The following is a 13,709-nucleotide window of genomic DNA, read 5'->3' on the forward strand; positions in this document are numbered from 1 at the left end:
AATACACCCTGTTCCTTTTTAAAATCCTATATATATTTACATTTTTAACCATTACCTAATTTAATTCTCTTCAAATAGAAGTGTTTGCAAAGTACACATTTAATATCTGGCTGCATGAGTCATGCAATATTCATTACCTTCTCCATTCCAGCCCCCACCCTCTCTCTAGACACCCAGAAGTTACTGCGACTGGATTTCCCCTTTCAGTGAGAGCAGGACTGGAGCTCAGCATTCCTAGCACCTGAGAACAGAAATAACAAATATAGCCAACATTTATTGAGCTCCTATTATGTTACTGACACTTGTTAAGCACCCTACATGCATTATTTCATTCATTTCTCACAATAACCCCATTAGGTATAGGAATTCTTGTTATCTCCACTTTATAGATGAGTAAACAAAGTTTTTAATATGTTAATAGAAATGATTTAGAAGGAAAGTATTGAGTTTACTTTTTGGAACTGTTGAGTTTGAGGTGCCTATAATATGTCTGGGTGATCAACTTTTTGTTGGCAATAGTATCTAGCTGGAATTGATAGCATTGTTTTGTTTTTGTAACAGTTGTTTTTCTAATTATGGCCTATTTATAAAAAATAAGTGAGCAGCTTTCATTTACTTAAGTAAAAAGTGTTACAGCAAAAATGAGTGATACGCTAATGACTGAAGTTTGTGAAATACCACCTTTAAAGATAAAACTTAGGGTCTACAAGTGATGATCCTAATACAGAAATATCACACATAGACCGTCCAGAACCTTATGTTTGAATCAGGACTGAAACAGACTCACCAGCGCTCCTACTAGCATTTGCATTAATGGTATCAAAAGATTTTTAAGCAGGAGAGGAGCACCGTTCCTCCTGGGGTGCAGTGGGTGGGGGATAGGCTCCTTACCTGCCCTTGTTGTGTTGCTTGTGCCTGCACATGGGGGCCCAATGGAAGAGGGAGTAGGAGCTGCAACACTCATCCAGGGGAAGAGATAAAAGTGCTGTCCATTTCTCAAGTCATGAATTTACTTACCAGTGGAGCTAGGAGATGCTCCCTTCTGATCCTACAGTGGCTGGTGTCCATCTGGCAGCCTCCTGTTCCTAGGGAATAGGCTAATCCTCTTCTTACCCATATTTGTAAAGCTGGTTGGTTGTGTTTGCTTCATGGTTTTGCTTTCAGCCCCATCCTTTCCCCCACTGCAACTAGCCTGTGCATTTTTATCCTGTCTCACCCAGGTAACTGTCCTCAAGATGCCATTCAGACCTGCTTTCTCTCTCCCTCTCCCTCTCCCTCCCCCTCTCCCCCTCTCCCTCTCTCCCTCTCTCCCTCGCTCCCTCTCCCTCGCTCCCTCGCTCCCTTTCCCTCTCTCCCTCTCTCCCTCTCCCTCCCCCTCTCCCTCTCTCCCTCTCCCTCCCCCTCTCCCCCTCTCCCTCCCCCCTCCCCCTTTCCCTCTCCCCCTCTCCCTCTCCCTCCCCCTCTCCCTCTCCCCTTCTCCCTCCCCCTCTCCCCCTCTCCCCCTCTCTCCCTCCCCCTCCCCCTTTCCCCCTCTCCCCCTCTCCCCCTCTCCCCTCTCCCTCTTCCCCTCTCTCCCTCTCTCCCTCTCTCCCTCTCTCCCTCTCTCCCTCTCTCCCTTTCTCTCTCCCTCTCTCCCTCTCTCTCTCCCTCTCTCTCTCCCTATTTTCCTCATTTAGGCCATTAATTGAGCTTTCTCCTTCCCTGGTCCTGTCTGTTCATAATTTTCTCAGCCACGGTCACAGCAAAGCAAACTAGTATCTTCAACTTTTATAAAGGTTTCAACTGGTAAAGGTCTAAGATTCTTCTTCCATCAACTCTTAGCCTCAAAGTTTAAAGGGAAGCCATTGCTGTAAAGGGTGGCTAATATGGTTATCTCTGCCATTTCCAATGAGGGTATCAGATTTCTTTTCTAATCCTAGATGTAAAACTGTTAACCTGAACCTGAAAGGCGTTAACCACCTCTAGGATTTCTCATTTGTAAAATGGTAGTAGAATGTTGGAAGTGGCTAACGACAGTCTCCTCCTACTTGGAAACAACATCTTCTGTGAAATCACTATTTTCTTCTGTTAAAGGTTGCTAGTAAAAGCAGCATTTGTTCTGTTAATTTTCAAAATCTTAATATAGTTTATTGGTGTCAGATGAGTTGTCTCAGTAACAGGAAGTAAACACCAGGTAGATATCACATAGTTGCTTCCGCATTCTCTTGGAGACCTGCTGTGGAGAGGACACAGCCACTGCTTAGAGAACTTTCCTTCTGAACCACAGTTCCTTTTTTCTAGTCACGGACAGAGAACTAGGAAGCGGCTGATATTCTTGTTTTTCCATCTGCCTTATGCACCACCAACCTGGATCAGTCTAATAATTCACTTTCTCTATTCCTATACTTTCACAGCAGAGTTCTGCTGGAGAATAATTGTATGATTTGGTGTCATCAAAAGCCATAGTCTGTAACCTCAGAATCACATTAAACCTTCCCAGTAATAATAGAAGTAGCAGGAGGAGGAGAGACTATTGAGCACCGGCTAGGTACACTTTGAACACTCTACCTCATGTAGTCTTTCCCACAGCTTGCTAGTACAGTCCCTCAAGTAGTAGATGCCATCTACTACTTAGTTTCCTTAGCTATAAAGTGGGAAGAGTAATAGTTCTTATCTTGTATTGTGAGGTTAACATCATGCATGTAATTCCTGGTCTGTCCATATCCAGAGACTATGTCCTCCATGCAGGACTTCTCTCTGGCTCTGAGACTTCTCTTAGAGGCAATTCCAGATCCTCACTGCTCTCCTTAAGCATCTACCTCAACTTTGCCCCAGATTTCTAGGTGATCACTCCTGCTTCAGAGGAAAGGGAGATGCCACTAGGCCTGTCTTAACCTAGAAATTCATGGCATATATCCTTTCCCTTATTTTCCTCTTCAGAGGAAATTGCACTCAGTTCCAGGGCCGCCTTGCACTGTTTTCTGCACCTTCGCAGTCTTAAGTCACGTCCTTTCTGCTGCCATTTTAGCATATGAATATGTTTATATTTCTCATCCACGTCTTCTCCAGCTACCAACATAACATACAGTGTTTAAGAGCAGGAGCATATATATCCTGGTCTTAAATCCTACCCACTCACTAGATGAATGATCCTGGGAAAGTTACTTTATTGTGCCTTTTTCCTTAGCTATAAAATGTTAATAATAATAGCTCTTATCTCGTATTGTGAGGTTAATATCATGCATGTAGAGCCTTTAGTACAGTGCCTGGCACAAAGTAGTCAATAAGTGTCAGCTGCTGCCATCATTTTTTAGTAAGTTATCTTGTTGTCATCATCATCCTCAATCCCTCAGTCCTTTCACAAGCCAGGCTTGGCTTGGAAAGAGTAGTCGAGAATAGACCATCTTCAACTCCCTACCTCCCATTTCCCTCTTGAGCCATAGTAACCTAGTCCCCCATTTCACTGAAATTATCACAAGTCATTACTCTGATTGCCGAATTAAGAAAACAGACTCTTTGTGACTGGATCCTACTTGCCAATTTCCACTACTTCCTACTTCTTGAAACCCATTACTGCAAATTCTTTGGCCTTACCTGGCAATGAAGATTTATAACAGAAGTGAGGAGCTTAGAGTATGACCTGAAAATCTTACTAAATATTTACAGTTTTTTCTCGATTATTTTAAATGTATAAACTGAATTTAGTTAAAACTGAAATTTAATTAAAACTGAAATTTAATTAAAACTGAATTTAATTAAAACTGAAATTTATGAAAGTAATACATTTATTATAGAAAATATAGATAAGGCACTATAGTATAATATGGTTAAATGCTTAGGCTGTAGAATCTTACTGTCTAGATTTAAATCCCGACTCCATCATATACTCCTGGCTCTGACCTTGGTCAAGTTATAATTTCTCTGAGCTGCTTCTTTTCCCTTTTTGTAAAATAGGGATAACAGTACTTGTTTCATGGAACTGTAAGGGTCAAACAAGAAAATTTACACAAAACATAGATTATAGACCTGCCACAAAGTAAGTACTCAGAAAATGTTGGACATCACCCTTTTTTCTCAAAACATGCTCAGCCTTTTCACCTTTCCTTGATGCCTAAGTCTTATTATAAACATCAATTACTTTACTCTCCTATAATAAGAAAGCCAGGGTTATTGTAAGATGTGTGTATATGTGGAGGTGAGATGTCAGTCTTGACCCTACTTCTCCAAGAACTCCATGGACCTTTTAATGGGAGAAGAGGAAGGACAATAAAGTATGAACTTTGAATATTTTGGTTTAAGGACTGTATTATGACCTTACATTCCTTTAGAGCTTTGCCCCTGTCACAGAATTTGTGCATCTCATATCCCAAGTGAGATAAATCCAGTTAGGTAAAGTAAGCCCTCTGTTTACATTGCATTTATCATCATTTACCTTACAAATGAGAAGGGGAAATAAGAGTAGAATAAGGAGCTAGATCATAGAGCTAATTACTTAGCTGAATCTTTCCTAGTATCCAAGTCACCATCCAGTCTTCTTTCCTCTAACTCCAGGTGTCTCAGCTCACTCCTTTTATAACCAAGTCTAGACTAGGTGAACATCCCATAAGTAGGAGATGACAGCATCCGTTTGAGAGGTATCCCCACTGATCTTTCAAGGTGACACACGTGCTGGTGGTCCTCTCGTTGACCAATCTTCATCCCATAAACCTCTCGCTGTGAACTAGCATCTTTGTGTTCTGCTTGCTCTGGCCCATAGGTGGGTTCAGAAACCAGGCATGTTGTCCTTATCAGCCCAGGCCCGTGTGCAACATTTTCTCAGAGAGAAAAGGTGCTGTACATGTACATGGGCACTTCCTGCTGAATCCTGATGACTCTCTTAGGTACATGGCTTATATTTTTGCCTTTGTCTAAGCTCAAATTCCATTCTGCTCTGTGAGTTAAATCTCTCTACTGTTTTTCTCCCTTGGGCACACTGTACCATAATGTGGAAGGCATTAAAAGGTAAAAAGGAGCCCTCAACACTGCACATCGAGTGTATTACAAGAGCTTGATACATGTTAATGAATTCTTCCAGTGTTGCAAGGAGTTAAATAAGGACCTGAAGTGTGAGTTAACAGCTTGCATATCAGAACTGATATTCCTAATGTATTTCAGACATTAAAAATGAAATCCGAGAGTTTTAAACTTAGGCAGGTAGCACTTAAGAATTAGGATCCCAAGGCCCCTCCTTGTGCAAGTCTGACAGAAGTGAAAGTGTTTACAACTTCACCTTTGATGCAAACACTTGTCTCAGACAGGGAGTCACATCCAGTGGGAAGAGACTGATCTCTTTTATGCTTCATTGAGGACACATTGTGTGCGTAAAGCACTGATGAAAGAGCCTATTTAAGGTCCAGAAGAATGATTGATTGCACCTTTAAAATGACAAATCTGATCCTGTTATTCCCCTGCCTAAAAATTCCCTGTCGCATTCTCTTCACAGGATAGTATCCAGAGGCCGTAGTAGGCCACACTCAGGGTCCTTGAATAGCTGCTTTTCTACATTGTCTCAGTGGTCTTCCTTCATCACTGCCTGACAGGGACCTCATTCATAAGAGACCCAAGTTATATGTCACCTTTGCTACCTTTCACCATGTTGCTCTCTCCTGTGCTCCCAGGGCATTTTGTTTACTTACCTCTCTAAGAGCACGTGTGAACACATTATAATAAATCCATGACTCTCTACCATTAGTCAAGGATGGGAATTAAACTTGCCGTATTTGTAGCCTTCCTGGTGCCTAGCAGTCACCAGTCAAGTTTACTACTGGTTTACTGCAGGAGAAGTCCCACAAAGGTTCTGCTATTCCTGATTATTTACACTTTACAAGTGATTTGTTTCCTTTTCTGTCCAGGCAGCATAATTCGTTGTATGAGACGCCTGGAAGAACTACTTCGACAAATGTGTCAAGCAGCAAAAGCCATTGGAAACACTGAGCTGGAAAATAAATTTTCAGAAGGTCAGTATCCAGCCCATAAGCTTTTTCTAATAATTTAGGCAAATCCTGTTGAGACTTGAGCTCTTGACCGCAACGTAGGAGAACATTTTCAGATGCTCTTCACTGGATTGCCATGAAGGGCCATGTAGTAGTGTTCAGAGAAAATATCAGTGTGTGTGTGTGTTGGAAAAAGTTTGTAAATGAATATATATAAAATCTCAAAATATTTATTGTGCACTTATTGTGTGCCAGACATTGTTTTAAGCACCAGGGAATACAGCAGTGAACAAAAAAGATACAAACCCCTGCCTTAATGGGGCTCACATTCTAGTGCAGGGAGGTGGACAGTAAACAAGTCAACAAGTAAAATATATCAGGTAGCAATAAAAACGAAGAGACGGTAGGGAATTGGAGGATGGACACGATCGCCTAGGGTCCCCTACTCAAGAAGGTGGCATTTAGGTCCTTCACAGACACTTGATATATTAAGCAACAACAAGAGGCCGGTGTGGATGCAGCACAGCTGAACAATGAGTAGAATAGTAGGGGTTGGAGGAAGAAAAGAAATGGTCATGTAGCTCCCAGCCCTCAGCTTTTTTCTCTGAAATGATTGGAGGTTTTGAACACAGGCGTGGTGTGCTCTGACTTGGGTTTCACAAGGCAGTTCTAGCCGTTGCATCCAGGCAAATCTGTAGATTAGCAAGGTGGAAGCAGGAAGACCAGATCAGGAAAGAACGGCTAGACCAAGGTGGTAGTAACGGGGGGAGGCATACATGCTTGCAAATAATTTCATTCCATCTGAATGCTGGCCAAGAGAAAGGACTATGAGTTAAAACATCAAAGAAGAGCAGCCACATAGTTGCTCTGAGTTACCAGCTGCTCACAGTCAAACCTGGTGATTCTGCTGGCAACTCAGTGCCCTAAGAAGCAGCTTATGAAAGCTGCTTATATCTTCAGCATTGTTAAAGAGAGGCAGACCTACTTAATTACTCCAGGGTTAAGTCTAGTTTTGTAAACTTCTGTATGATAAAATGTGTTTGTCCTTAGTCCAGAAAGAATTTCACATGGTAACTGAAATATAGTGCCTTCCATTGCAGGCTGAAGAATTCATGCTTTTGGGTCAACTAACTTCTTGGACAGCTTAGTCCTTCTGGTCTGATCTTTCTGAATAATTTTAGACACCCCCCCATGCACGGGGTACTTTAGATTCAAGAGTCATGAGGACAGGGGTCTGGTTTCTAAGTTTCCCATCTCTCAGAGGTGGCTGTGAACTCCTCTAGGTGTCTTTCAGGCAAGCAAGGTTTTGTATTTTCCAGGCTTGCCCTCTCACCAAATTTAATCAGGATTGTTGTGCTGTCTTCAAAACCCCAGGGGAGAAGAATTACATTCTTTGTGGTCTTGAAAATTTAAACTGTATTTTCTTTTCTCTTAGGAATCACCAAAATCAAGAGAGATATTGTGTTTGCTGCCAGCCTCTACTTATAAAGAGTCAGCTAAAGGAATGTGGGATTTTAAATTGTTCACCACCTGTCTGATGTATTATATTTAAATCAAGCATCATTCTAAGAAAGTATATTACATACACAGTTGTACATAAGCATTACATTTTTTTAATAAAAAATGTACAGGTGGGGCATTTGTTTTAGTGAAAGGCTTGAAATTTTTTGTAATGAACTTAGAGCTATTAGATAACCATTGTGTTAAATGTAACTATATACACACAGGTAAAGTGGGCATCCAAGAGGTACAGTAGCAGCAGTCCCCTTAAAGGCTTGTATACTGGGAAGAAGGACGCATCCTCTTGCCTTCTGGTTGCAATCATTTTCCTTTAGAAAGCAGGCCAGCTTCGTCTGGGCACTCTGCCACCTTCAAGGTTGGTGACTGTTCCGATAGTGATTCCCTGTCGTTGGTGTTTCATGCAGAGTTGTGTGAGAGTCCTCCTCTTTCCTTTCCTTAAAAGGAGCATTTCTCTCCTTGAAGAAATCTGATACATATACAGCCTGTATAGAACAGGTAAGATTTAGAATGGGGCAAAGTATTTAATGATACAATTTTAAATAAGTTTAAAAACCATATACAAAGTTGCAATAAGCAGTGTGCAAAAAAATAAAAGGATATACATTACAGGGTACAGGTTAAGGGTAGGAATAAATTAGTGGCTAACAGGAATTTTTATTAAGGACATTCTGAGAGTTGCTCTGTTATGTACTGGGCAGATGGCTTCACTCTGCTAGCCCTTAATGGAAGTGTCATTCCTCATGTAAATTAGTTTTTTTTTTCAATTCATACTAAAAAGAAAGCTTTATAGCCAAAGCTTTTTACAATTAAAAAAAATTTAGTAAATTTTTAAATAACTTTTGCAAAGAGTAAGTAACGTAGGTATTATTTGCTATCTATTCTAAAATGACTTTTAATAACATTGGGGTCCTTACCCAGTAGCAATTATTGAGCCACATTCTCTGCCTTAGCATAGTTTTCTCATTGGGACATTTTTTTCTACTTATTTATCAAAGCATTTCTCAGTATCAGGATGTAGGCTGCTGCCCTGTATACTTACAACTAATACTGCAACCAGAGCTCCTTGAATGAGTCCGGTCAACACATCACTCCAGTGGTGTTTGTAATCAGAAATTCGAGAAAGGCCCACGTAAATGGACGTGGCAACAAGACCAAATTGCAGTGTAGGGCGTAAGAGTCTTGCCCAGTCTCCCTTCATCCTGGCTTGAAGATAAAGCTAACAGAAAAGAATAAAGAAAAGAGCTTAACATACCAACTGGAGACTATGTTTTATATTAATTATCACCACATTGCTAAAGGGTTGATGTTTAAAATGATAGTCACTAAATATTAATATTCATTAAACTGTGATTTATTATATATGGAACAGGGCTTTAGGCAAGCATTCTTGTACTCATTATTACCTAAAAATCCCAAAACAAAACCAAAAGGATAAAAAATTTAAAAAAAAACTATTGTCCTAGTAACATAATTTATACTTAGACCACTCTTCAAATTATGAACAAGGTAAGCGTTTCTGACCTTCTAGGATATCAGGGGGCAGCTCCTCACCTTCCAGTTTGAATTATAACTGTCATTAGCATAGAGTCTTGGGATCAACTGCTAGCATTCTGAGCACAGGTTGCCCTTACCCTGGGCCAGGCTACTGTATTTTCTACCCAGCCATCTAGGAACTAAGTTTGCTTAATTCACCGAAACAATTTACTTGAGAGCTCCTCTGGCCTCAAATTATTTAACAGAGCAACTGAGATTAAATAAATCGTCTGTATTTATAAGTAAATACAATAATCTGCCTAAGTAAATAATACAGTTTGTAGTTTAATCCTGATCCAGTAAAGGAGTCTATTCTTTCAATAGCACCTGTACCCTTTAAGTTCTATGACTTTTCTAATCAGACCTGAGAATCTTGCCTTTGCCACTGTCAGCCTGCCTCTGACTTCAGGTGCATCCCTAAAGATTGTAATGTAGAATGAACTTGCAGTAGTTTCCTACGAACTCCTTTCAGCCAATATGTTCTCATTTTTGTAAAAAAAATGTTTCCTAACTTCTATCCAATAAGAATATACTTCTTAATATTCATTTTTTAAAACTCTGCTCAGTAATTTATGGCTCATATACTTAAATTGTTTTCTGAGGACTGCATTTAATTATGTGGCTGTACCCAATGACGCTGCCTATTTAAAATAGATACACAAATCCATTTCCAGTTCTTTGGGCACTGCTGTGTTCAGTTCTCAGCACCTGGCAAAGCCCCAGAGGTTGTCTAATTTTATCAAGTACTTTATAGTATAAACATCTAACCCTAAAAGAGCATACCAGTTGTTTAACTGAGTTGGACTCCTTAGCTGGCTGAAGTGCTACTGGCTTTCTGTAGAGCTCCTCTCCCCTTTTTTTGTTTGTTGTTGTTGAAGCTATAAAAACGTAAGGAGTAAAGAGGCTTGTCTCAAGATTCTAGAGTTGGGAAGATAGTTGGTTCTGGTTGGGGCAAAGTTGACATGTGCCAACTGAAGCCCAATTAGGTACCACAGCCATGCCAGATAAGATTCACCTTATTAGTTCTATTTTAATTGGAAACTTTTTGTTCATTTTGAGGAGGACAGTTCCTTGACTAGGGCTGAAGCCAAGTTTCATATATAAAGTTTAACTGACCCTCTTCTGGTTAGTCTTAAGCTACCTTTTCAGATAAGGGTTAAAGGCATGGGTTATTTAGACTATAAAAACATATACCTAATAATTACAAATACTTACATGAATGCAGACATCTTAGGGAGAACTGCACCCATCCCTGCTAGCGACATAGCAATAAAAAAAACCAAAAAGCAAAAAAAAACTATAAAATGGACGTAAAGCTAGTCCTAACCTAAAGGAAACTCAGAGACAGGGCTTTCAATGCTCTTCCTCACTTAAGATGCTAAAATCCCTCTAACAATACTTTCCTTTGAAAGAAAGAACCCTGACTTTGACTCTAGGTAGCCTGCAGACATTTGTTAAATAAGTATTAATTTGCCCCAATCTCTTTCTTAACATCCCTGTGAAAATAACATTCACTTACGGATCAGTAATCAAATAAGTTGCAATATACTTGAGGTGAACCCTTTACCCTCTAAGTACTTAGTTTCTTCTTACATGTCTACCCAAGTACAGATGGTCCCCTCGGTGTGGATCCAGAGGTCACTCCCCCTGTGGGAGCTCTGGGATTCCCCAGTTGTGATCATATACCTAACCTGTGCTCCACTCTGTGTTCTGGCCCTTCTGCTGACTAATGGCCGTATGGCCTGAGTGCAGGCTCTGGTCACAGAACAGTTCTCAGCTCTGGGTGAGGTTGGTTAATTGAGTGTGCTTCCTATATGCCTGTTCTGTGTTTCCCTGGGTCCAGGGTACTCAATGTAGCTCTACAAAAGCTGGGCACCACCTCCAGCCCTGCTCTTCCCTGGGAAGACTCTTCCATTTCAGTAGACCCCAAGGCGGTAAACATTGAGTTTCTTGAACCTTGGGTCAACCGAGTTCCACAGTTGACATGCCCTGAACAACTCCAGACCTCGACAACTCCCCTCCCGTGTTTCCAGCCAGAAGTCTGTCCTACATGAGCAGGTGCAACAAAGCACACCATGCTGTCTTTCTGGTGGCTCCACTTCCTCATCCTTTCTCAGGTTCTGCAGTGCAAATCTCTTAAGCTCCCACTCTCTGGAGGCGCTAGAGACTTGGCTTCCTCCTACCACTCATTTAACTGCTTTCCAGAATCTTTACCTCTTGCTTATTGTCTCGTTTTCCATTCTTTGACTTTGTGGATTTATAACTTTTTAAATTCTACTCCTTGTCCTTTGAGAGGGGAGAAGAAGGTATGTATGTTTCATTAAAAAGAAGTCTCCATTCCTCCATCTTTCCCTAACTTTCTTAGAGGAACTGACTATCTGATGCTTCTCAGCACTGTTATATTAGAACTAGATACAGGGACAGCTCATGCTTTAATGCCAGAGCTGATAATAAAAAGGCTCTGTAGGTCCCTGCCTTTGCAACCTCCACTGTTCCCCTTCTTCCCACACATATGTTAATCACGTGCACCAAACCCGTTAGAGGTAAGGCATTCAATTGCTTATCTCTTAAGATTTAGAACTTACGGAACTCCATATCCAGTGTTGTATATCTACCAGACTGGTTCAGTGGCAGCATCTACAACTTTCAATTCTCCCAGGCTTCCCTGGTGGCGCAGTGGTTAAGGATCTGCCTGCAAATGCAGGGGACACAGGTTCAAGCCCTGGTCCGGGAAGATCCCACATATGGCAGAGCAACTAAGCCCGTGTGCCAGAACTACTGAGCCTGCGCCCTAGAGCCCATGAGCCACAACTACTGAAGCCTGTGCACCGTAGAGCCCGTGAGCCGTAACTACTGAAGCCTGCACACCGCAACGAAGAGTAGCCCCCACTCTCCGCAACTAGAGAAAGCCCACGTGCAGCAACGAAGACCCAACGCTGCCCCAAATTAATTAATTAATTTTAAAAAAAACTTTCAATTTTCCCTCTGGGGGAAACTGCTGATGCACAGACAAAATTGAAGGGGACCACATAGCCCTGCCTTATTTTCTGGGAGGGCACTGAGTATGACTTATGATAGGCTTGACCTAGAAATCTGCTGGGCTGTAATGTGCCCTCTGGGATTTTACACTGGGAGTAAGAAGGAGTTCTCTATTTCAGAAGTTGTAGAAATGGCACCTAATGGATACATGATAGATTACTTGCAAACTAAAGTTAAGAGGAAGCAAAAGCTATGGTTAAGAATGAGCCATTTAATAGAAAAGAATGAAGCAGCCATGGTGTGGAGTGGCAGCCACACTAAAAAACCAGGTGGTCAATGGGACACATGGAAAAAGTTCTGTTCCTGGTGTGCCTGTTCTAATCCATGTATGTCTTTACTGTAAACCATCCTCTCCTCTAGGAGATCTACATAAGTCAGCTGCTTACAACCAAAAGATAAAAAAGACGCAGACCTACTAGAGAATGGACTTGAGGACACGGGGAGGGGGAAGGGTAAGCTGGGACGAAGTGAGAGAGTGGCATGCACATATGTACACTACCAAATGTAAAATAGATAGCTAGTGGGCAGCAGCCGCATAGCACAGGGAGATCAGCTGGGTGCTTTGTGACCACCTAGAGGGGTGGGATAGGGAGTGTGGGAGGGAGACGCAAGAGGGAGGGGATATGGGGATATATGTATATGTATAGCTGATTCACTTTGTTATACAGCAGAAACTAACCCACCATTGTAAGGCAATTATACTCCAATAAAGATGTTTTTTTTTAAAAAAAAGGGCTTCCCTGGTGACGCAGTGGTTGAGAGTCCACCTGCCGATGCAGGGGACGCGGGTTCGTGCCCCGGTCCAGGAAGATCCCACATGCCGCGGAGCAGCTGGGCCCGTGAGCCGTGGCCGCTGAGCCTGCGCTCCGCAACGGGAGAGGCCACAACAGTGAGAGGCCCGCGTACCGCAAAAAAAAAAAAAAAAAGCCAGTTAACAGCCTCCTCTTTGTGTTTAACCAAAATCCTGTTTTATTTTTAAATTTGAATTTCTGTGACTCAAATGATAGAGAGTTTTACTTTTTAAAAAGGTACGTTTCGAAAAGGAAAACAGGCTGTACACCTGGGTTCAAACAAGGAGAAAAACTTAGAAAAATAAAATCCCACATCAGAACAAACATACTAAATGTCCACTGAAGGCACCATTACAAGAGAACTGTGGCACTAGGCATGGGATTTACTTCTATGACTTTTTTTCTGCAACCAGTACAAGGGTGTGAGCCCCTAAGCCGAATGACTCACCTATCATTCTCTCAGGCCCATTCTAACATTCTTCTCTGAACATGCTTCGCTTTGGCCTAGCTAACTGACTTGCCCAGTGGGTATTTCACTGGGGGGAAGGGGGTGCTGCTTGATGAGAGATTCTAGCCTCTGGATCCCTCCCAATCCTAACATCCAACTTTCTGGTGAAGGAAAAAGCTCCAAAATAGAAAGTTCACAACTAGAAATAAAAGACAAGGTGGAAACAGCAGAACAAAAGCAATGACCTGCAGCACTTCACTGAGGTGCTTTCCAGAAGCAAAAGCTTCACACTGTGATAGTACAGGATTCATGAAGCCCCAGTGCAGGGCAGCAAAGGAACAAAGGATGGAAACAAACGCAGCTGGCGAGTTTCGTTACCATGGCAATCCACAAAGCTCCAGTCAGCAGTGGAAGACTTGTAGACAT

At 41.7% G+C, this 13,709-nt stretch overlaps 2 protein-coding genes across 3 annotated transcripts in view; one reads left to right on the plus strand and one right to left on the minus strand.

Annotated features, from left to right (window-relative positions):
- MTREX (Mtr4 exosome RNA helicase) overlaps window positions 1-9,294 on the plus strand; it is a 133,687-nt gene extending 124,393 nt beyond the window's left edge. Inside the window, exons 26-27 of the mRNA XM_060092888.1 lie at window positions 5,871-5,975; window positions 7,387-9,294. Of these exons, the coding sequence (XP_059948871.1) occupies window positions 5,871-5,975; window positions 7,387-7,439 (158 nt within the window). The 3' untranslated portion in view covers window positions 7,440-9,294. The remainder of the gene's footprint in view (window positions 1-5,870; window positions 5,976-7,386) is intronic.
- The window catches only part of PLPP1 (phospholipid phosphatase 1), a 114,616-nt gene continuing 107,072 nt past the window's right edge, over window positions 6,166-13,709 (minus strand). For both annotated transcript variants that reach the window (XM_060092890.1, XM_060092889.1), the window contains exons 5-6: window positions 8,512-8,688; window positions 6,166-7,954 (exon numbers count right to left, since the gene is read on the minus strand). In XM_060092890.1, the coding sequence (XP_059948873.1) occupies window positions 7,823-7,954; window positions 8,512-8,688 (309 nt within the window). In that variant the 3' untranslated portion in view covers window positions 6,166-7,822. The remainder of the gene's footprint in view (window positions 7,955-8,511; window positions 8,689-13,709) is intronic.

The sequence above is a fragment of the Mesoplodon densirostris genome, chromosome 3, assembly GCF_025265405.1.
Source record: "Mesoplodon densirostris isolate mMesDen1 chromosome 3, mMesDen1 primary haplotype, whole genome shotgun sequence".
Lineage (NCBI taxonomy): Eukaryota > Metazoa > Chordata > Mammalia > Artiodactyla > Ziphiidae > Mesoplodon > Mesoplodon densirostris.